The sequence below is a fragment of the Eublepharis macularius genome, chromosome 4, assembly GCF_028583425.1.
Source record: "Eublepharis macularius isolate TG4126 chromosome 4, MPM_Emac_v1.0, whole genome shotgun sequence".
Lineage (NCBI taxonomy): Eukaryota > Metazoa > Chordata > Lepidosauria > Squamata > Eublepharidae > Eublepharis > Eublepharis macularius.
Genome location: NC_072793.1, coordinates 155,963,040 through 155,987,490, shown reverse-complemented (window position 1 = coordinate 155,987,490; position 24,451 = coordinate 155,963,040). Strand labels below are relative to the sequence as shown.

General features: G+C 44.5%; 1 protein-coding gene across 2 annotated transcripts; it reads right to left on the bottom strand.

The window, feature by feature from the left end:
* Window positions 1–1,414: 1,414 nt before the first annotated feature.
* LOC129329221 (zinc finger protein RFP-like) lies at window positions 1,415–23,586 on the bottom strand. 2 transcript variants are annotated; one of them, XM_054978680.1, is made up of 7 exons: window positions 23,147–23,586; window positions 21,643–21,738; window positions 9,522–9,752; window positions 7,481–7,503; window positions 4,861–4,979; window positions 3,459–3,488; window positions 1,415–2,514 (listed from the first exon to the last, which is right to left on the bottom strand). In XM_054978680.1, exons 1-7 carry the CDS (start codon window positions 23,564–23,566, stop codon window positions 1,997–1,999), a joined length of 1,437 nt encoding a protein of 478 aa, XP_054834655.1. In that variant the 5' UTR covers window positions 23,567–23,586; the 3' UTR covers window positions 1,415–1,996. The 2 variants fall into 2 exon arrangements, with proteins under 2 accessions (XP_054834655.1, XP_054834656.1); XM_054978681.1 differs by lacking the exon at window positions 9,522–9,752.
* Window positions 23,587–24,451: the final 865 nt, after the last annotated feature.

The following is a 24,451-nucleotide window of genomic DNA, read 5'->3' as shown; positions in this document are numbered from 1 at the left end:
TTCACCTCAGAAACTCCATAACAATTTCAAGAGGTTTTTTTGTTGTTGACAAAGCAACAAATAAATTGGTGATCGTTACGCAGTGCTGATTAAAGGTGTAAAAGAGTTTATTTAGAAACTACATACTAGATAGTAAAGAGGAGAGATAGAGACAGATATGTCTTTCTGACTACATCTTAGAGTGTGTGTGAGGAGAGGAGAGAAAAGGATATTGTCCTGTTTAGCCCAATAGAAGACAAGGAAATGACCTTTGACAGGGGCAAGGTGCTATCCTCACATTTCTATCTAACTGATCCTTGCTGCACCCTGTATGGAAGGATCTTCTTCTCTTCTTCCTTCTTGTACACCAGACACTGCTATTTCCAATATTTTTGGCCCTCACCAATTGGAACATTTCATTATGCTCCTAGCAAAGAGGCTTTTAGTATCAGTTGGACAAAGAGTTTTAATTCCAAAGAATCAGAAAGAATGGAGACCATCTAGCCATCTGTGTGTCTATACTTGTCTTTCAAAATAAAGTATTCTACAACTTCCTTGATATAGTTAGCAATGACTCATGGGATATGGAATCTCAAGTTCTGAGAGAGGTGAGAGGCAAATTATCATGAGATGGAAACGTTTTTTTTTAAAAAAAATCTTTTACACCACTGAAATGCCCCTCGTTGTTTGCAGCAGTCAATACTCACAGCAAGTCCTCTTGACAGACTTCATGTCATCAGCTAGGAATGTGGTAGACATGTAGCTCTGGCAGGGTTGCCAGATCCAGGAGGCTGAGGGGGAGATGGGACTTACTGGCCACTGGGCTTACCTACCGGTGACATAATGATGTAGCTGGTGACATACTGATAGCATGTCTGAAAGTAATGTCATCATGTTGCTGGCCCACCAGAACTGTTTTGGTATTTAGACAATATTCTATGTTTTTTGCCCAAATACTAGGGGTTCATCTGGTGACATGATGACATCATTTCTGAACATACAGGTAGTGAGGTCAGCATATCACCAGCAATGTGATTATGTTGCCAGTAAGAGCCTGCGCTTCTCAGTAAGTACCCTGTTTCCTGCCATTTCTTCCCCACCAGCTAGCTGAGCATCAGTAGAGGGGTGCTTGCTAAGATGGAGGGGCTAAGAACTAACACAATGGGCTCATTGGGGCTGAACAGGAACAACGCAACTAGAAACCCAGTGACTAAGGAGTCAAAAATCAACGAACATATCTTGTGAAATTTACTAAATAAGCAAAGTGCAAAATATTACAATGAACATGCAAATGAAGTACAAATCATAAATCAAAAATTCAAGAATAATGGGGTGAAGAACAGAAATACCCAATGTGTAATATTTTGCATTTTGCACTTTGCTTATTTAGTAAATTTCACAAGATATGTTCGTTGATTTTTGACTCCTTAGTCACTGGGTTTCTAGTTGCGTTGTTCCTAAGATGGGGGGCTGGCAAACCTAACCAGGCCTTACACTCAAAAAGGTGCAAAGAATCCTAATGGCAACTAATCCATTCTGGAGGGGCTGCTGTTTTTGTTGCTGTTATCAGGAGTTTTGTTGCACATTTAAGACTAACACATTTTTATTCTAGCATAAACATTTGTGAACTAGTATGAGATAATCTCATCCTGGATTTCACCAGGGATTTGTGTCTACTTCCAGCTATAGCTGTTAAGTTATGAGCCACTTTCTAAATCTAGTTTCAGGTAGCACCTCAGAGACCAACAAGATTTCCAGGGTATAATGTTTTGAGAGTCAACGCCCCCTTCCTCTGAAGAAAGGGAGTGTTGACTCTCAAAAGCTTATATCCTGAAAATCTTGTTAGTCTTTAAGGTCCTTTTGAAATCTAAGTGATCATTTTTTCTACAAAATAAGGTACTCATTAAAAAAAACCCTAAATTAATTTTCCTGTTCATCTTGATCCCTTACAGAACAACCACCTGGAGGCATCTGAGTATCTGCCTATCTCAATCACGGCAGAGAATAAACCTGTTTTTTAAGAACACAACTTCAGGACAGTTGATGAATCAACAATCCGGAAAAAAGGGAAAATTTCCTCCCCTTCAAAATCAACTGACTGGAAAGTGAAGAGACGGGTATTATCTTCAGTATCATAAAAAGCAACTGTTCCCGCTTCATAGTTCAAAGAAATCTGGATCTGTGTTGGTTCATCCTCTACATCCAGTAGGGTAGGAGGTGAAGTCAGAGCTTTGTACTGATCATTATAAAGCCCAAGAGCCCAGATTCCTTCATCAGGTTCAAACTCAATTTCCTCCTCCCGCTCCACAGATTCTCTGGCCACTCCCACAGCCCAGTAATCTCCATCTCCGACATCCACGGTCCAGTAATGTTTCCCTGAAGTGAACCCCTTGCAGCCCAGAACACAGCGAACATAGTGAAATCTCTTTGGGTTGTAGGGGAATTCCTGACGGATACTCCCCCATCTTACAGTTTTACGATCTGCAGACACAACATATCGGGGATGGGCTGTTTCTGGATCAAACAACACATTTTCTGAAACAGAGTGAACAAGATTCAAAATGGTTATCCAGTTCCTTTAACTGAACAAACTGCTTTGTAAATTAAGGCATCAAGCTTTCAAAGTCTACTAGAAAGAAAGGAGGGGGGGAGGAAACAGGTCAGTCAAAAGTACCAAATGTATATGGCGAGAATATAAACTGAATAGATCTGTGAAGGCCAAGGTCCATGTAAGCTGAATTGAAAGCTGGGAATCTGATGGGGCATTCACAATATTGCTTCAACAAATTCTGCATAGGTTTACACAACTCTTTCTTCAAATTCACTAAAAATGGTGAATTATGCCTTTAAAGGTCGTTTCACATTGCATGTGCAGTGTGTCAAGATATGGTCAGAATTAAAATCATATCTGATCTGAATGGTCTTCTGATAGGTTCAGAACAGATGTGGAGGCAGATTCGGGTTGCTTCTCACCAGCTGACTGACTGGTTGAGCTCTGAGCTCACCTTTCACAATCATACAGCCTCAATGTAACCACAGGCACAGGCCTTCTTATGTCTTCCAGGCTTGGACACGTCTCCGTTTAACCACAGTGGGAGCATACCCTCCCTTCCCTTTAGAAACTAAAACCAAACTGCATCTCTTTCCCAAAGCAAAGAGCTCATCCTAGCTTTCCTCTGCTCCCTCACTGCAGAAGGCTTTTCACAAATCCTTCATTTCTGTCCTGCCTTCAGGATGAGGTCCCATCCCCCTCTTCTTTCTCACAACCCTGTAAAGTAAGTTGTGCTAAAAGAGTGACTGACTCAAGGTCACCCAGAGAGCTTCATGACAGAGTCAGGATTTCAATCTGGGTGCCCAGAGCCCAGTTTGTAACCATTATTCCGTATGTTATGGGGGCAGAAGCTCAAGTTTATACCTACTGGGTATGTAATGAACAGGAAAGAATCTTGGGGATAGAGGCGTCAGGGAGAGAGCATTACCTTTGATCCATTTTGGTTTTAACAGGTTATCTAGAAAGAGGAAAAGAGTAAAAGATAAAAAATGTAAAGCTTCCATTGCACAATTAACAGAATAGACATCAAGACACGGCTGACTTATGGCAACCCTGGTGGGGTTTTCAAGGCAAGAGACTAACAGAGGTGGTTTGGAATTGCCGGCCTGTGCAACCCTAGTCTTTGAGGGAGGTCTCCCATCCCATTAATAACCAAGGCTGCCCTAGCTTAGCTTCTGAGATCTGACGAGATCGAGCTTGCCCAGGCTCAACTTGTATACAAATTATGTATCATTTAAAATATGTTTATTAACAATTCTGATACATTGTGAACTCTTTTTGCCAAAAGAACAAAAAAGCTACAATTAGACTAGAATAATTGTTTTTTAAAAAGGTAGTCACCTATACTGGTAGATTTACCAATGGTATAATTAAACCCACTCTATGAAGGCAGAGAGCAGAAATGGGGCCCTGTCTTGCATCGAGTGGAAAGGTAAAGGGCATCATATCCTAGACTGATACAGGGAAGACATCCTCTCACACCCACACCTGGGGTGCAGGTGTGAATATAACTACATTCACTAGTTCTTCATGGTCCCTGTGAAGTCTTGACTCCATACCCAAAGCAGGTGACTTAGTTGAAGGGTGTTAACAGCAGCTGACAGAATAAGAAATATCCTCTGTTTGGAGATGGAAAGTCTCATCCCTTCTTGATAAATCCTTTTACCAAGCTTCCAGGTCCTAAAATGGGGTACTTGTGTCTTCTATTGGAACCATAACGATTTTAGGAGCATTCCATAATTAAGAGTAAGATACGATGTCACAACACAGAGCATGAGTGAATTTTTCTTCTTTTCATCTTGCCCAGAAATACGGAATGGGAATATTCAAGTAATTAAAGGCAGAGGATCTGTGCCTTTAACAGCTGCACAGGTAAACTTAGTTTATTCATTACATTTTCATATCATTCTTCCTCTAAAGAGTTAATGTAGTAAACATCGTTTCCCACCCCAACTCTTTATTTGCACAACAACCTTGTGAAGGCTAAAAGAATGACTTGCCCAAAGTCAACAGATAGCTTTGCAGCTGAAGGTAAGGTTTTGAACCCAGGCATAAAATCAAAAGGCGAAACTTTTCCTAATTCACCTTTGCCCCAAAGGGGAAACTTTTCCTAATGGGGACCCTAAAGTGGCTTACAACATCTCCATCTTATCCTCACAACAACCCTTTGAAGTAGGTTAAAGAGTGTGTGTGTGTGACAGGCCCAAGATCACCCAGTTAGCTTTTAGGGCAGAGTGCGAATTTGAACCTGGGCCTCCCAGAGCCTAGTCCAGAACTCTAATCATGCTAGCTCTCACATCTGGCCCCAACAATCAGATTTCATATTTTACCTCTGAATTTCCTCAAAGAACTTTGCAGAAATGTGCTCCCTTCACAGAATTGATAGAATCTTTTCTTCATATCTGAAGCATCAGGTATAGCTGGATATTGAAATGTTCCCTTCTTACATCTGAAGGGAGAAAGCCAAAGAGAGAAAGCTGTGTTGATTCTATTCCTACAAGGACCTAATTTAACCCTTTATAGCCAAACTGGTTCCCAAACATGCTCAGAGAAATAAAAAAAGTAGGAAAAGAGGAGACCCTATGGAACTTTTCAAGTAAAGAAAAGCAGAAATAGTGAGGGAGAGGGGAATGAGATTCCACCCCCCACCTCAATATATCCAATTCTCAACATTGTCAAATCTGTGGTTATTATATCTGGAGAAAAGAGCCATGGACAGACAAGACAGATCTATCTATGTTTGTGTTATGTGCCATCAAGTAGCTTCCAGCTTATGGCAACCCTATGAATTAATGACCTCCCAAATGTCCCATCATAAACAGACTTGCCCGGATTTTGTAAACTGGAGGCTATGGCTTCCTTTATTTCTACAAACCTGAAAAAAATGACCCATTTGTGGGGGGAAAATCTAAAAAATAAAATAAAATGGGGGGTGTAACCATTTGCTTATTTTCATCACCATCCTGTAATGATTTGCTGCTTGTTTTAACCTTAAACCTTTGGGTTTGGACCTCAATCCAGCTCCTCCTTACTTTACCTTAAATGTATAACGCAGGAGGGCTCTGGTGATGGCCAACCCAGTTTTTAATTCCATTCATACAGAGCTTCAGGTATTCTCTACTTTACCTAAGCTTGTACCTATGCCCCCAGCCTCTGCCCGCCTCCCCAACTGGCTGGTGGGGGGAAGAAAGGTTTGGGGCGAAGCATGCTCCCATGTGCTCCAAGAGCACTCCTGTGTTGCACAAGAATGACATCATTCGAGGCGCAACGCAGAAGTAATAAGTTGTACCAGGGGCCGCCCCTCCATGTGATCCATTACTTCCGCTGTGCTACCCTGCTAACAGTCAGTTTGTAATCTCCACATATATGCACTGAGCCATCTGGTTTTAACAATTAGTACAACAGCAGCTGCCCATTCTGAAAACTTTACAGGCTCAATAATATCTGTTTTTAATAATCTTTCCAATTTCATTTCTACTTTTGTCTCATTGCAAACAACTAATCTAGGTTTAAAATAATGCTGTCTCAGCCCCATCCACCACGGTATTTTGTTGTGGGGATAATAGTAGCATACTTTGTAAACTGCTCTGAGTGGGCATTAAGTTGTCCTGAAGTTGTTCTATAAATCGAATGTTGTTGTTGTTACCTTTATTATCATTTTTGCCACCATGCTTTTCATAGCACCTAATTCTTCTTGGAAAACCTCTTGGTACATAGATACAACATCTTCCAAGAAAAATCCCTTCTCCAGGTTAAAAACCTGAAACTGTTCATCAAAACTTAAACCCAAATCAGCTAACCATCCCTTTCCTACTAAATTGGGGCCACTGCCTGAAACTGCTACCAGTGGTAACAATTTTACTTTACCCTGTAGGACACAGTGACCTCAACATCCCCTAGTAACTTAAGTTTTTCTCCCACACATGTTCTCAATTTAATGGTACCAGGTTGCAATAAGGGTGCCTCCCCCTCATGCTGTAATGCTTCAAATGAGGGTTGACTCATAAGAGTCACGCTGCAGCCTGTGTCCAGTTCAAAGGATACCTTTTTGGTTTTTTACATCTAATGTAATGCAAATAGGGACCACCTTAGGAATTTTTGTTCCAGTCAGATTGTAAATGGTATAAGCTACATCCTCAACTACACTTACAAGACTTCATCTAATATAGCAGGTATCCTATGAGTTAAGGATTTATTGTTTATTTATTTGATTTATACCCTGCCCTCCCCACAAATGGGCTCAGTGATATTTCACATTACTTTGTGTCAGAGCTCTACACACTCTTCTAATGTGTCCAATGAGACCACAATTGTAACATTTTGCATTTTGAAATCTACAGGCTGTGGAGGCACAAAGATAACAGAGCTTCTACTTGAAATGCTGAAGAGTTAGTATTAGAATTATGCATAATAATCTCTCTCCCTGACATTTTGTGGTTGGCTCTGATACCTGCAGCAGCCATTTTGTAGTTGGCTCCACCTCTGGAGGCAGTCATTTTGTAGTTGTACGCACCAGCCTCTGTCAGAATGCCAAAGATACCTGAAGGCTCAAAAGGTTTAGGGATCCCTAGTATAATACATTAGCATGTAGTATTTTAGTTAGGCAGTAAGACTGGTGAAAGCTAACCACAGAAGTCAGTGGAGTGGCAATGATGATGTAAGTATCGTACCTTGAAGACTGAAACTATAGCCCACACCTAAAACATGGGACTTTGCTGGCAGAAAATTTCAAATTCTGTGATGGAGTAATCTGTGCCTGCTCATTCACATGCAGGTTAACTTGATTTGACTCTTACATTTCCAGAAATATTGGCACAAAGGAGGAGAAGCTGCAGGAGGAAAACGATACTCTGAAAAACTTTGCTCCAATTTGAAAGCTCGGTACAGTGAAATTGTCTGTGTGGAAGCTGCCAGAGAGAGATTTGGAGCAAATTAAGAAAACAAACATACCTGTCTAATACGCTTCCAATATTCTAGAATGGAGAAAGAAAAGAAGATTTAGATAGGGTAGGTTAAAGTGCTTTTGACCCTTAATTTCATAACACACAGTATTCCTGTTTGTATTGAAGTAAGAACCATAATTTTTTGCAACAGCTTTGACAGGGTTGTAGCAAGCATGAGTTTAGAGAATCTTTCCTGCCCACCCCTCCTTTTTTTTTTGAATTTTTTTTTATTTTTAATATCTAACATAAAAAACTACAAAAGACTACAAAAGTATAAGGGGGAGAGGGGAAAAAAAGGGAAGGGGGGACTAGGGAAAGAGGAAGAGCAACATACAAACAACAAACGCTACACTACATGTCTTGTATTCCCTTTTTCTTAAATTTTCAATTTTTCTTAAATATTCAATTTTTCTTAAAAGTTAACTTTCTAATATGGTATCAGATTGGTAGATCTTATACAATACAGACTATATTCAGGATCAGGTTTTCTCCCCCCCCCCCCCCCCCGCGTCTCGGTCTCAGTTCTTTCTGCGCAGCTGGAGCAGCTGCGCCCGCTCTCTCCTCCCCCCCCCTTTCCCCTTCAGACTTTGGACTTTCTTCTTGCTGGAACTCCTGATGGTTGAACAAAAAGTCTGTCAGCTGCGCTTCCGATGTAATCTTGTAGGTTTGATTATTATATCTAAACCAGACGCCTTCTGGAAACAACCATTTATATTTTACATCACATTTCCTCAAGAAAGCTGCAAGTCCTTTATACTTAAATCTTCTTTTACGAGCCAAAAATGGAACATCCTTCAGTATTTTAACCTTGTTGCCCAAATAATCCAAGTCCACATTGTACGAATTATATAAAATGGTGTCCCGAGTCTTCTTAGATGAAAAGTCAATAATAATCTCGCGAGGGAGCTGACGCTTCATTACATACTTTGAAGATGTCCGCCAGACTTCCAAAATATCACTTTTTAACTCTTCTTTAGTTGCCTTTGCGAATGGCGCCAAAAGTCCAGACACCAGATCTTTTAAATTTTCACTTTGCTCCTCTTTTACATTCTGAAGACACAGTACCGTTTGGGCACGGTCCACTTGCAATCCTATTATTTGATTCTCCAAAAGCTTCACTTCCTTACTTATTGCTTTCATGAGTACTGCGTTCTCGTGTGCAGACTGCTCTGCTCCGGTCGCTGTTTCTTTAATAGTTTTCACTTCGCTTTCCACTGAATCAACCTTTTGCCCCATTTCATTCAGTTTCGCTACAAAGGGCTGCACAGCATCAAAGACTGCTCGTCTCACCATCTCTTCCAAAGTTTCCCCCTTCCCCTGTAATGTCGCCATCACCGATTTACTCATTGCTGGGCTCTGCTTTTTCGTCACCATCTTAGGGGAGGGGGGCGCCAACTAAGTTCCGAAACTCTGTGAAGGGGAAGAAATCCGCGCCTTCTTAGCTTCAACTCCCACCAATCCTTCGCATACGCTTAGAAATCAGAAGGGATTCGCTTACTTACAGGTTTTCACCTTAAATCTGCTTAATGCCATTCTCCGTGGCCCGGCAGCACACGAAGTGCTGCGCAAGTCTGCCGGCCTCCGTTGGAGCAAACGGGCAATTTACCCCCTGCATTGCTTTCAGGGGGTTCTTCCCACCGTGCTCTGGACCCCGTCTCCCTCACTGGGAGTCCTGGGGGTTAACCCTCGCGGGTCAACCGCCCAGTCAGGCTGCTCGGACGTTTCCTCCTGGACCTGCGGAGAGGAGCGTCCTACATGGCCGGGAAAACGAAAACGAATCCTGCCCACCCCTCCTTTTACATGTTGCAAGTTTGCAGTTCAATCCTCAGCAGGTGTCGGGAAAGATCTTTATCTCTTGGGAGAGGCACTGCCAGTCAGAGGAAGCAATCCTGAACTAGATTTTAAGGCAGTTTCACATGTTCTCATACATTTCCCAAATGAAGATCTGTGCTAAAGAAAACAGACTACAAAATGGAACTTTGTGACAGAGGCAATTTGTACCTCTTTACAGCATCTTGTTATAGGTAGTTTTAAGACTGGGGTCCTACCTGCAGAAATTCATTTGTTGGTTGCTTGTCTTTTTTTTCCAGGTCACCAATCAGATCAGTGATGTAAGATATTTCATCCACAAACTTGCTTGCATAATTATCTCTTTTCCTCTCAATCTCCTTTTCCAGGTCTCTCAGCTTGGACAGCTGAAGCTGTTCTTGTTCTTCCAAAAACTGATGCTGTCGTTGGAATTCAGACACAATCTCTTGCCTCTTGACTTGTGTCTCTTTCTGTAATGGGGAGATACGAATGGAGAGGGTGGTCAAGCCCTTGCATACTGCTCAATCCACAGCCCAGTTCCATCAACTACCTGGAACAAAATGGACTTAATTAATTTAGTTTACAGCCAAGTCTCTTGAGAAAAATCTAGAAAAGATTATGCATGCATGAGTCACAACAAAATCAGTCACCAGAGGCTTAAGGATAAGAACCAGGCCATTGGGTCAGACATACAAACCTTTTAGCTGCCAGGAAGATATTAACGTACCAACTGGTTTAGAGTAGACCATTTGTCCATCTAGTAGAATGCTATCTACCATTAGATAGTACAGTGGCTCTCCAAGAAGGAGGAGAGGGATTTGGAACTCCAGCCAGCTGCTGTAAGACCTGTTAACTGAGCCTCTGCCCTGATTCTTTCTTGCAGTAGCCTTTGTAAGCCTGAATTGTCAGAAAAGCAGAATATAAATGCTTAAATAACATTAAACAGCATTAAATAGCATGAATCTGAGGCAGCTTTCATTGAGATCCCTTTAACTGGAATGGAATGACTTGGAAAACTGGTGCATCAGAACTATTAAAGATGACCTTAAAAGAAAGGACTGTGAATGATGTTTCTCTAGTGGTCCGGAGTGGGGCAGTCATCACTAGTGGGTAGCTCCTCCTCCAACTCTTTCGCAGGGGCCGGACAAAAACTTGCGATCCTTGGGGGAGGGGCTCCCAGGAGTCCTCAGTTTTTTCCGGCCCTGCTCAGCAGGCGGACACGGACTCTTGAGCTCTGAAGAGCTGCGATCCTAACGAGACCAAAGGACAATCGAACAGGCGTGGGCTCGCTGGGGAAAGGAAGGCTCAGTCCTCCACCCCCCCCCCCGGCCGGATTGGCTAATAGCGGCAAGACAGCCGCGAAAGCGGGCACAGGGCCGACGATCCTAACTAACTAGGACCCGGCTCCTGTAGAGGCTTGGAAAAAGCGGCGGGGATCGACGCTGCGCGTGCGCACGTTCCACAAGAAGCCAAGGAGCTCCGGGACGGCGGAGGCCTCTTAAAATCGCGCCAAACGCACGGAGCAGTGAGTAAAACCCCGCGGAGAGGTTTTTTAGCCTCAGAGAAGCGGGGGGGGGGGGTTGATCTAACCAGGAGGGCCTTTCCTTAGAGCCTGGATGGTTATGAGCTAATTAGGGGAAAACGGAGTAGCTCTAGAAGCTACAGGGCCCCCTCTCTGTTTAGGATGGGTAGACCTGTTGTCGACTTGGGGAATCTGAGTGACAAAAGAAACCCCTGAGTACTTTAGAGGGGCGTAGAGGGGTAAGGAAAATAGGAAAATACAGCCGTTTTTTCTAATTCCCGCCCACGCTTACTTTCACTTTAGGAGGAAGGCTTTTGGCGGGAATGGCGTTCCAGGCCAGTAATAAGGAAAAGCAAATGGAGTCAGACTCTAATTCCATGCACTCCCCAGAAAGATTAACACAGCCTCACCCCATCCAAGGAGGGCCTTCAGGAAGCAGTGACCCTGACCTTGCAGGTCCTGAGGCCAAAGCAAATATCCTGGCCTGGCTGCAAGCAGAAATTAAAAAAGGAATTGATAATGCTGTTAAGGACCTTAAAGGCCACACAGCTAAACAAAAAAGAGACAGAAAAGAACCTAGCACATCTAAAGGGAAGAGGAAACTACAGTCTTCCACAAAAATTAAAGCCAAAAAGAGAAAGCCCAGAGAGTGGCTAGATGAGCTATCCAGTGAGTCAGAGGAATCCCAGGGGAGTTCAGATTTATCTACTCAATCATCAGGGAGTGAAGAAGGGGAGTTGTCAGAGGAAGAGGAGGTGGATATGGATAAAATACAACCCAGGTTTTTTCCACCTGATATGTATTCCAAATTACTGGCAAAGGTACTAAGGACCCTAGAAATACCTACAACAGCCACAGAAAAGTCAGGAACAACTACTCCCTATCCACAGGGCCTAGAGAGAGCTCTTCCAAAGATGGGGCCCAAATCATCAGGGGTGCCTCTACCTGCAATCTTCCATGAAGTGCTGAGGACGGAATGGGATAACCCGGCAAAGCCGAAACTCTATCAATCCATCTTTCACAAGTTTTACTCCCTAGGTCCAGATGATGCAAAGAAAATCAAACTTCCTATGGTAGATGATCCGGTGACTAGCCTGGCGACCACCTCGGTACTTCCTATGGACGCGGAGGGTATGCCAAAAGATCCTTCCGATAAGAAAATTGAGCAGGCCCTGCGCAGAGACTTTGAGGCATCTGCAGCTTCCCTGAGATCCTCGGCTACTGGGTCTTTATTCGCGAGGGCAGCATACACCTGGGCCTCTGACTTAGCAGCAGCTGGCAGGGAAGTGCCAAAAGAGATAAAGAATGAGGTTAAAAAGATAGCCCTGGCAGCGGCCTTCGCGGCGGACGCCACCCTAGACTCCTTCCAGATGTCCTCCAGGGCTATGGGTTTCAACGTCGCGGCAAGACGTAATACGTGGCTGAGGAATTGGGACGCAGACCCCCCAGCTCGCAGCAAGGTGGCAGCGATTCCATATTCGGGAGAGAAGCTGTTTGGCGATGCCCTGGACAAGTACCTGGTAGAAAACGCAGAAAAGAAGAAAGTCCTTCCTTCAAAGAAGAAAGACCCCAAGTATAAATGGAAACAATCCTTTCGGGATCTCAAAAGACCGACCAGGCAACAAACGGACAGGCCGTTCAAAAGTCGATGGCAACCTAGACACAGATCAGACAACAGATCCTTTGCCTTCAGGAAGTCTTCCTTCCAGCCCAAGGGTCAGAAGAAAAGTAACCAAGCATGACTACTCGCACCCCGGGATGGTGGAACAAGTTGGGGGACGCCTTCAGACCTTTGTGTCGCAATGGGAAAGGACTGTGTCAGATCAATGGGTACTGGAAACAGTATCCATGGGCTATTCCTTGGAATTGGAGGAAACACCTCACAGACGCTTCATCCAGGTATTTCGGAACCGATCTCAGATGAAACACAGGGAAATAAAAGAGGCCATCAGCCACCTTCTGCAGATCAAGGCAATAGAACCTGTGCCAAAACGGGACAGGAGGCAGGGTGTGTACTCAATATTCTTCACTGTTCCAAAGAAGAATGGAGAAGTAAGGGCCATTCTAGACGTCAAATGGCTGAATTTTCACATAAGATCCAGGAAATTCAAAATGGAGACGATGAAGTCTACCACGGCGGCCATCCAGCAGGGGGACTTCCTTGCGTCTATAGATCTATCGGAGGCCTATTTACACATCCCTATTCGACGAGATCACAGGAAATTCCTGCGTTTCGCCTACAATGGGAGGCACTATCAGTACAGAGCCCTTCCCTTCGGCCTGAAATCATCTCCGAGGGTATTTACCAAAGTACTGGTAACCTTGGTGGCTTTCCTCAGAGTCCAAGGCATAGCCCTGTCGCCGTACCTCGACAACATACTGATAAAGGCCCCATCCTTTCAATCAGCGGAGATGGCTGTAGCAACAACGATCAGCTGTCTGGAGAGCCATGGCTTTATCATAAACCGTCAGAAAAGCATCCTTACGCCATCACAGAGAATTGCTCATCTGGGAATGATAGTGGACACGGTTGCGGGCAAAACCTATGTGTCCCCAGAAAGACAGATAAAACTTCTCTCACTATTGAGGGAGATTCTAGCAAAACAAAGAGTGGAGATCATGCAACTGGCCAAACTTCAAGGCATGATGGTCTCTTGCCAAGATGCTCTACAGTGGGCCAGGTTTCATACCAGACCTCTGCAGAGGTTCCTGCGTCCCCACCAAACGGCCATAGCTCATCGGTGGCACAGAATTGTGGAGGTTCCCCAAGCATTATCCAGGGAACTGGACTGGTGGCTGGTCCCAGCCAGGTTCACGGAGGGCTCCCCGCTCAGGGAACCAACCAGAGTAGTGATGACGACGGACGCCAGCTTGACGGGGTGGGGAGCACACACCAAGGACAGGATGACACAGGGCGTGTGGCTCCACGAAGAAAGAGAAGCCAGCATAAATTTACTGGAACTCAAGGCGGTGAGAAACGGGCTGCTGGAGTTCACAGACGATCTAAGGGGCAAAGATGTCCTGGTGAATACCGACAACATGATGACAAAGGCCTACATAAACAGGCAAGGAGGCACGAGGTCCAAACATCTGATGGCAGTGGCGAACGAGATATTCTTCTGGGCAGAAAGAAACATCAGGTCACTAAAGGCAAGCCACATAGCAGGGCAGAAAAACGTGGTGGCAGATTGGCTGAGCCGAAACACAGTGGACCAGGCCGAATGGACACTGAACGAACAGGTTTTCTCCCAGATATGCCGCAGGTTCGGTACCCCAAAAGTGGACCTATTTGCCACACTATCCAACAGGAGGCTACCACAATTCTTCTCGAGATTCAGAGAACAGGAAGCGGAGGGAGCGGATGCACTAAGCCAGGAGTGGCCACGAACGCTTCTATACGCGTTCCCTCCGATGAAACTCATACCCAAGGTGCTACAGAAGATCCTGGAACAAAGGGCGAATGTTATCCTGATCGCACCGTTCTGGCCAAGGAGGCCATGGTTCCTGGACCTAATGAGACTGTCTTCTTCGGATCCGTGGACTCTGCCACTCAGAGAGGACTTGTTGTCCCAAGGGGAGATCCAACACCCGAATCCGGCATCGTTGAGGCTGACGGCCTGGTGGTTGAACATGGACAGCTTAGAGAGTTAGGTTACTCCGAGAAGGTGATTACCACCATGTTGGCTTCACGGAAGGGTTCTACTAACAGGAGTTACTACAAGACTTGGAGATCATTCGCAAACTGGTGTGAACGTAGAGGTCAGGACCCCACCGCGGCACCTGTGAAACAGATTCTCCTTTTTCTGCAGGATGGACTGGAAAAAGGATTAAGTACTAGTACCCTCAAGCGGCAAGTAGCGGCAATCTCGGCCATCAGAGGTTCCAAGTCTGGTACCTCCCTCACCTCACACCCTCATGTGAAGAGATTCCTGAGGGGGACCATGCTGCTAAATCCACCTCAAGTTCATCGTTTCCCGACGTGGAACCTTAACGTAGTGCTAAAGGCTCTCACCAAGGAGCCCTTCGAACCAATGGCTACCTGCTCTCTGAAGATTTTGACTCTCAAGACTATCTTCCTAGTAGGACTGACTTCAGCTAGGAGGGTTTCAGAGTTAGGGGCTCTCTCAGTAAATGGGGAGCTGTGTGTGTTTCACCAGGACAGGGTAGTATTGAGGACAGACCCGGCCTTCATACCGAAAGTCAACTCATCCTTTCATAGGGGAGAAGACATTGTCCTGCCCTCCTTCTGTGCCAACCCCAAACATCAGAAGGAAAAGGAATGGCACAAGCTAGATGTCAGAAGAGCCCTTAGTTTCTATTTAGATAGAACTAACTCATTTCGCAAGGTGGAGAGCATGTTTGTCTCCTTCAAAAGTGGCTCTATGGGGGAGAAGGTTTCCCTTTCTACACTGAGCAGGTGGATTAGGGAGTGTATTGAGTTGGCATATATATCCAGAAACCTTCCACCTCCGGAGGGGATTAAGGCACACTCTCTCAGAGGGGCGGCCACCTCGGCAGCCTATAGATCTTTCCCCTCCTTAGAGAAGATATGCAAGGCAGCGACTTGGAAGTCTGTACATACGTTTACCAAACACTATAGAATAGATCGGTTGGCCTCTGCGGAGGCGGCCTTTGGCAGGAGGGTGTTACAGCAGGTTCTGGACTAGAGAATACCCACCCTGAGGGAAAAACTGCTAGACGTATATCCCACTAGTGATGACTGCCCCACTCCGGACCACTAGAGAATGGAAGATTTTTACTCACCGTGAAGCTTCCTTTCTTGGTGGTCCAGGAGTGGGGCAGTCAGTATCCCACCCTACATTTAAAAAAAAAAAAAAAAAAAAGAGGAAAGACAGAAATAGGGAATTGGGAGTTTGGTATATCTGGGGTTAAGATATTGTTTTCAGAATGGGGGATTACCACAGTTGAGGTTTTCCGTCTGAATGGGTCACGTTGATCAGTTGTTACTTTAGTTCTGTATAACAGGAAAAGACCGATGTTGCGGAATCCTGGTGAAGTGGACGGGGCTTGAAAAGGAACTGAGGACTCCTGGGAGCCCCTCCCCCAAGGATCGCAAGTTTTTGTCCGGCCCCTGCGAAAGAGTTGGAGGAGGAGCTACCCACTAGTGATGACTGCCCCACTCCTGGACCACCAAGAAAGGAAGCTTCACGGTGAGTAAAAATCTTCCATTCACTAAGCTGCAACTGGCACCCCTTATCCAGATTCTTAGATTCAGTGGCAGAGGAACCAGTGGTTTCTGTAATGGCTATACTGTGGCAACTTATTGGCAGAAGATCCTGGTGTGAAAGCCTTGTGGCAACGAAGAACATGTCTGATCACCAGAGCTACAGAGGGAAGGATTCAGTAGTTGTCCCTGTGATGTCCTCAGTGCTACTTGGTCTGAGAGATCCACGTCCAAGTTCTATGAAAAATGGTGGCATTTTCTAGACTTTATAGATAAGACAGAAGCACACACCCCAAACCATTTATATCAAAAATTTTTGGATAGTTAGTTCCTCAAGCAAAATTACTTTGAAAGTATATTGTATATTACTTCTAGTTGTAAAGGTTAAAAACTACAGTATTTTGTTGTTAAAGCATATTTGTAAGCAACCTTGTTACTCAGCAGCATTACCTTCTGTATTCACAGTTTAATATTTAATGTTTACTGGTGTTTTTTATTATTTTAAATAAATAAATAAAAAGTTTTTTTTTAAAAAGGGAATAGAGACTTTATAGAGGTCAGAGTCATCAAAGTTATTGGTTAATGGATGGCTCGCGAAAAACATTTGATGGAGAACACAAATTAACAAACAGTTCCTTTCTATTTACCGACACTACCCTTCCAACTTTCCATCTCGTTCCACAATACAACTGTCTGAAAAACATACGTTTTGATCAAGTTCTGATGACTCCCCTAATCTGTGTTTTGGATCACATACATACACAGACACATGGGAGGGGTAAACAGGGGGGAAATGCTTAGAAATCCTTCTTTAAATAAATATGTAGCTGCTAATGCTTTTTGATCCTTGATTTTGCAAGATCCCACTAAAATGAATGAAAATGGTGATGAACAGGTATATATGGAATGCTGGATAGGGCTGCAGCTGGATAGGGCTGCAGCTGAAGTTCCTAGTTCTAATAATAACAACATTCAATTTATATACCGCCCTTCAAGACAACTTAACGCCCACTCAGAGCAGTTTACAAAGTATGTCATTATTATCCCCACAACAAAACACCCTGTGAGATGGGTGGGGCTGAGAGAGCTCCAAGAAGCTGTGACTGACCCAAGGTCACCCAGCTGGCTTTAAGTGGTGAAGTGAGGAATCAAATCCGGTTCTCCAGACTAGAGTCCCGTGCTCTTAACCACTACACCAAACTGGATTTCTGAAAGGGCTCCTGTCCTTTTAACAATTGTGTAGAAAGGAGAATATCACCAGTTGTGAATTTCAGAGGATTTCTAAGCTCTGCCTTTTTCTAAAAAGTGGGTGAACTGAAGGAACACAGGAGGGCCATTGGTTGCTCAAAGAAGCTGCACAAGTGCTGAACAGGGTGGGGAAGGTCCAGAGATAGTGTTTTCTCCTTGGAAGTTTGTGGGGAGAGGAGGACTGAGATAGATCTGTTCCTTCTAAAGCAATCGTGGAGGAATCTAGAGCACCTTCTCTACACTGAAATATGAGTTATCACCGAGTATGACAAATGAAACAGCCTAATACCAGACCCTGGTCTATTGAGCCCAGTGCCTTGTAATTCAGCAGGAAGTGACTTTCCATGGTCCCCAATCCTGTTATCTAAGATTCCTTTAAGTGGAGATACCGGTGATCTTCTGCCTGCAAAAGCACATGAGCTACCACCAAATGATGGCTCCATTGGCCCCTGTCCCTATCTTTAGAATTCTTCTTCTGTTCCCTCTATCCACATTAACCCTTTCTCAACATTGGAAGGGTTTTTATTTTACATCTTGGTTCTCTGACCCAAGTCTTCGTAATCCTGTGCAAACATACCTCAGACACTTTGCACTCACTTTGCCACTTCGTACTCACTCACAATTACTTCAAATTTGGTGACAGCTTATAGCTACAGGTTAATGGCACAGCCATGGGCACATGCATGGCACCACAATATGCTAACATATTCATGGCGGACTTGGAGCAATGCTTCCTCAGCTCCCACCCACTGAAACCACTCCTATACTTAAGATTCTTGGATGACATCTTCATCATTTGGACCCATGGGAAGGAAGCCCTTGAGTGATTTCATCAGGACTTTCACCCTACTATCAACCTGAGCCTGGACCACTCTACACAACAGGCACACTTCCTGGACGCCACTGTACAACTACATAATGGATGGATATATACTACCTTATACCAGAAACCCACCGACCAATACTCATATCTACATGCCTCCAGCTACCACCCTAAACATACCACTCGGTTGATTGTCTATAGCCAAGCCTTATGTTACAATCATATTTGCTCCAATGCTCTTGTTTGGGACTCCCACTTAAGAGATTTACAACAAGCATTTTTGGGGCTACAGTACCCCAAAAGTGAGGAGGTGAGGAGACAAATCAACAGGGCCAGACTAGTACCCAGAAACAGCCTGCTCCAGGACAAACCTAACAGAACTAACAACAGAACACCACTAGTTGTCACTTACAGTTCCCAGCTCAAACCCATCCAACGTATCATCAGTGATCTACAACCCATCCTAGAAAATGATGTCTCTCTCTTACAAGCCCTGGGTGGAAGACCTCTCCTTGCCCACAGACAGCCCCCCAACCTTAAACAACTTCTCACAACCATGAATCGGCTAGCAGAGTCACCAGTGTCCGGGGTCTGAGTCCCAGCCCCCAGACTTGCCAGGAGGGAACAGCAGGAGGCAATAGGGAGGCAGCAACCCTGCCACCCCAGCCAGCAACCAGAGCCAGAACCTGCCTACTCCAGGGGGAAGGGGCAAAAGGCCAAAGCCTCAGAGGACTGGAGGGAACAAAGAGAGACCAGCTAGTCCCACCCTCCAGGGGGAGGAGAGGGGGCTAAGCAGGCCAGAGGAAAAGGGCCAAGGCAGGAGGAATAGGGACCCAGCAACAGCCCAAACAGAGCCCTTACCTGGCGGGGAGGAGAAGCAGCCACAGCAGCTCAGAGCCACGCCCCAGCCTCCACCTCAACTTGAAGACAGCAGCCTGGCTCAGGAGATGTTCACAACCAAGCCCCTCCAGGTGGAGCTGCTGAAAGCATTCTGTAGGAAGAGCTGGGCAGCCAGCCAAAGGGCCACAGCTGGGCCTACCTTCAATAATCAGCTCAGCCAGAGAGGCCTGGCGGCCAGCCAACATGACACAGCTGTTGCTGATCCAGGCAGCCCAGCCAGCTACCCCAGCTGCAGCAGCTGGAGACAGCCCAGGCCAATGCTAGAAGGCCAAGGAGGGGTGTGGCCTGGCAGGCAGGACCTGCAAGGTGGGCGGGGTGCTGAAAGAAGGCCCTATAAAAGCTGGCTGGGAAGAGCTCTGAGGTGGTGGGTGTGAGTAAGGAGTGATGGTGTGGAGTGAGAGCAAAGCAGTGTGAGAGTGGAGGCTTGGAGGAGAGTTCTGGGAGAAGGAGATGATGGAAGACACAGGGGGTAAGCAGGCCAGGCTGAGCAGGCCAGCAAGTGGACTGAAAGGGAGTCAGGGTGATGTATACTGCCCCTCCTTCCACAGAGCAGGGTCCTGCAGCATCCCTGGTGCCCCTCTGATGTCAGGGCTGGCCCAGCCAGCGCCCCGCCCAGCGGTGGCAGCGACAGGCCCTGACAACCAGCACAGGTACCAAACCCTGCAACAGATCCAGATGCCAGCTCTGCCCTCATATCTACCCAGGAAATACAATTACAGGATGCAAGGGTGTCAACTACGCTATCTCTGGCTCTTACAGCAGCTTATCCTCCAATGTGATATATGCCCTCATGTGCCAGCAATGTCCATCTGCTCTGTACATTGGACAAACCAGCCAACCTCTGCACAAAAGAATAAACGGACACAAATCTGACATTAGAAATGGAAACATCCAGAAACCAGTGGGAGAACACTTCAGTCTACCAGGACATTCCATCAAAGACTTAAAGGCCACTGTAGTTCAACAGAAGCCTTTCAAAAACAGAATCCAATGGGAAGCTGCTGAATTGGAATTCATATGTAAATTTGATTAAGTCAGGCTTGGATTGAATAGAGACTATGAATGGTTATCTCATTATCAGAAGTAACTGATTTCATTATCAGAAGCCAACTGATCCTATTATCAGAAGCTACTGATTACATCTACTCCCCCCTCCCCTCTCCTCCTCTATATCTGACCAGTTTCTTCTTACCCTCCATGCATCTGACGAAGAGAACTGTGATTCTCGAAAGCTTATGCTACAGTAAAGTTGGTTAGTCTTAAAGGTGCTACTGGACTCTTTGATTTTGCTACTACAGACTAACACGGCTAACTCCTCTGGATCTATACCTCAGACAGAAGTGTATCAAAACCATATTTCTAGGGAAAAAATTAAACCAGCAAAACAAGGAGTTTTCAGAGTCTCATAAGAGAAGCGATACAAGATCAGATCAGTAGTTTTAACAAAGGATTACATAGTCCAGCATCCTGAGTCTCATAGCTTCCAGTCAGATGCTCCTAGAGGGCCCCCAGCCAATATTTAAAGTTTTATTACTTCTGAGCATAGAAGTTGTTTAGTCACATGCCCTTCACTAAGAAGACTTTGAACCTTGTTTGGAACTGTGATAACCTAGTCTCTGGGGCAGGCAAGGAATAAAGAAACCAGTTCATTCAGATCTGATTCTAGCATACTGTAATAACTATTTAAAATGTATTCTTGGACTCTGCTTCCTGGCATCTGATAAAATTTGTGCAGTTACAGAACCCAGAATCACAATTTCTGTTGTGTCGTGAAGCACAAACAACTTGTTGCCCACACCATCTACTCCCACCACTGATAATACCAAAAAAACAAACCAGCCTTCTATAGTAACATAAAATCAAAAGAGCAAAAGACAGGGTGAAAGGCTGGAATTGCATGCATTTGAATTGTCCTCACCTCATCTGTTCTTTTTTTCAACTATACCTTCTACTGAAGCATGTGGATCATTGCTCTGTGGTGCTATGGGCAAACAGTTCAGCAATGATAAGTTACAAGGGATATAGGTAAGCCAGTTCTTCCAAAATGTAGCAACAAGAATGCCGATAGGCAAGAACACATCTCACCACTTTTGAAAGAATTACAGTGGCAGCCAAACTGCTTCCAAGGACAATTTGGAGCGTTATTACCTTTAACATTCTAAGTGGTTTAAAAGACCAGTTGAGATATTTTCAAATGCCTGTTGAGATCTTCTGCAGAAGTCTCACTCTATATGTGTCCTCTGTAGCTGCCAACCCCCAGGTGGGGCCTAGAGATCTCCAAAAGTTACACCTGATCTTCACACTACAGTGATGAATTTCCCTGCAGAAAATGGCTGCTGTGGAGGGTGGACTCTATGGCATTACACCCTGCTGAGGCCCCGCCCCATGCTCCACGCCCGAATCTCCAGGAATCTCTCAACCTGGCAACAACCATAATCAGAAATGAGTTGGGTAGACCCCAGAGATAGGTATTTTCTGCCATAGTGTTTCATACTTGGAATCCTCATCCCACAACCATTTGTCTGGCACATACTGCGTCTAGCATCAGGTAAAATCTTCCTTTTTCTCACTCCCACTCCCTGCACACATGGTTGCTCCAATTCCAATATAGCTTTTACAGTCACCAATCTACATTATTTGATTTTGTTTTCTCCGAAAGATAACTCAGAAGACTTTGCTTACCAATAACTCCTGGCATGGCTTTTCTCCATTTGATTTAGCTGACTGAATCTTGTTTCTTTCTTTCTTCAAATTTTCTAGATGCCTCAGCAGCATCTCCTGAGAATAAATCATGTATTATAAGTTTAAGTATCTTGTCTTATGACAATTGTGTTAAGCTTGAAGGCACTTTTAGATTTTTAAAAAAGGATAGCAGCATCCAGCCTAAGGAGCCTTATTAGCTCATTTGTTTAAGGAAGAACCAGGTACATTGGAAGAAGCCTTCAAACTGTTCTCAATGAGGCAATGTGTGCTGGCACAAAATGGCTGCCACAGGGGCTGAAGCCAATCACTTCATGATGGGACGTTCCAAACCAAAAGTCTTCCTTTGATGGAGGAAGCTGCTTCCCAATTGAGCTGCCTCTGGCTACAAAGCCTTCTAGGCTCTTTCTGAAATACATTCAGCATTAAACACGAGATCAGCTCTTTGCTTCAGGGATAGCAGGATTTGCTTTCCACAAAGCTACAGGAAAAGATCTCCAAGCAGGGTTGCTAGGTTCCACAACCCATGGCCCAGTTCGAAACTAGATCTATGGCAGGAATAAATTGGCTTGACATGCAGCAACAAAAAGAAAACTGAACATGAATTTGACAGGCAACAACATCTTATTTCAATTTAATACCTCAACCGCCATTTACTTGATGAAGACTAGTCTGGGGACATAACCATTAGGATCTCCTAACCATGGTTAGAAAAATCAGCATTCCAAGACCGCATGCACCTTTCTACCACCTATTCTTTTTCTAAAACTAGTCATAGGGCAGTGTTAGTACAGTTGCCAACAGTTATAACAGTAAGGGCTGGTGGTGAATGCCCTATCCTTTCAATAAAGTTTTAAAATATGGAAATGAGCAGTGGAAACATTTTATGACATCGACATGCATAACATCTCATTAAGCCTCTGTTAAAGGGAGAAAGGACATTTTTTCTTCCAAGTCTGTTAAGAGCCTTAAATGTCTGACACTGCACGTTCAGAGCAGAGTTTGTACCCACTGCTAGAGAAATGGATTTGCCAACTTAGTGACGTTAAATACTGATTAGCATTAACAGTGGTGCAGATGTAACACACACACACCCCTCCCTAGCTCTGAACAGAGAAGGAAGAAGAAAGTCGCAAGATAAGCGGGATATGAAGCTCATGGGATATGAACCTACACAGAGTTATACCTAGCATTGCCAACAGGTCTGGAGAAAACGCATCTTGTTCCTTTAATGGGACTATGTTATTCACCTCCATGAAATAAAAAGGGAGAAGAATTTTTTCTCCAGGCTAGTTGGCAAGCCTAGTTATACCCTTCTATGCCCGTTTAGTTCAATTGACTTAGAAGGGTATAACTCTGCTTAGGACTGCACTGTCACATGGTTCGATAAGGACTGTTATTTCTATGCTGAACCTTTCAGTACAACCAAATAGTCTACAGCAATCACATAGTCTAGGAGATCCCGAATGCTAAAGCCAGCCTTTACCTTGTAATGCGCAGAAGCTTCTGGTGTATGAACAACTTCGTGATTTCGGTGAGCCTTAGATCGGTCACAGACTGTGCAAATGAGGGTCTGATCTGTTTTGCAGAAGACAGTCAGAGGTTTTTGGTGTTCCTCACACATTCTCTCCTTTTCTGAGCTGTTCTTCAGCTGCAAATTGAGCTGTTTAGCTGTTTCTACCATATTCCCCAGCTGTCGGTTGGGTTTGAGATTCTTCCAGGAAAACAGTTGCCTGCATTCAGGGCAGCAGGCACTGCAATCCGATGCTTTCCAGTACTTGGTGATGCAGGCTCGACAGAAATTGTGCCCACATTCTATGATCATCACAGGGTCCTGGAAGTAGTCCAGACAGATGGAACAAGTAGCGTCATCCTGAAGGGTCTTTGCTGGATTTGCAGTGGCCATGATGCTGTCTGGGAGCAGCAGCTAAGTTTCACTTTCCGCTTTCCAGAAATGGGTGGCTCCTTTTTTCCTTCCGGCTATCAGATACCTAGGCAACACTTGCAATAATTAAAGGTACAAGAACAGAGAGACTAAACAAAGAGCTGATTGGAGGAATTGTTAGAGAGACTGTTTATTAACTTCTGACTCTTATTAACAGATTCTTAAATAACTCAGTTAGCACTTCAAAGATTTAAAAAAGCACATGCTCTTGTGGACTGGAGCTCACTTCTTCAGATGCAATGACTGAATCAAGAAGATGCAATGACTGGATTTCAAGAAGAGGCTGGATGAATATTTGTCAGAGATGCTTTAGGCTGATCCTGCACTGGGCAGGTGGTTGGACTAGATGGTCTGTATGGTCCCTTCTAATTCTATGATTCTATGATCCCTACTACACTGCCATTTTAGCATTTCCAACACTCAGATAGCTGGTGGCTGTAGATCTCCCAGCATCAGTTCCGCTGAAGGAAATAGCTGCTTTAGAGAGTATGGAACAGGTCTGTTTTTTACAAAGTACTGTAAATTTATTTGGTTTGATGCCTTGTTATAAGTTATATAAAAAAAGACTTTTGGTACTTTGTAATACTGTACAAAATGTTAACACTGATGCTTTGAAATACATTTATTTATGGATATTGTATAAACCACCAAGGTGGGGATACTATTGAATGTAATATAATATAAAATTAATTTTTATTACAGTTATGAACCACGCCCCTGAAGAAGGGGAGGGCGTGGCTAATTTCAATATTACTGTGGAACCTGTTCCTTGCCTGGTAATTTTTCATTTGAGAAGACTTTGTGAAGATTCTTCTGTTCCTCGTGGCAAAAGAACACACATTCACA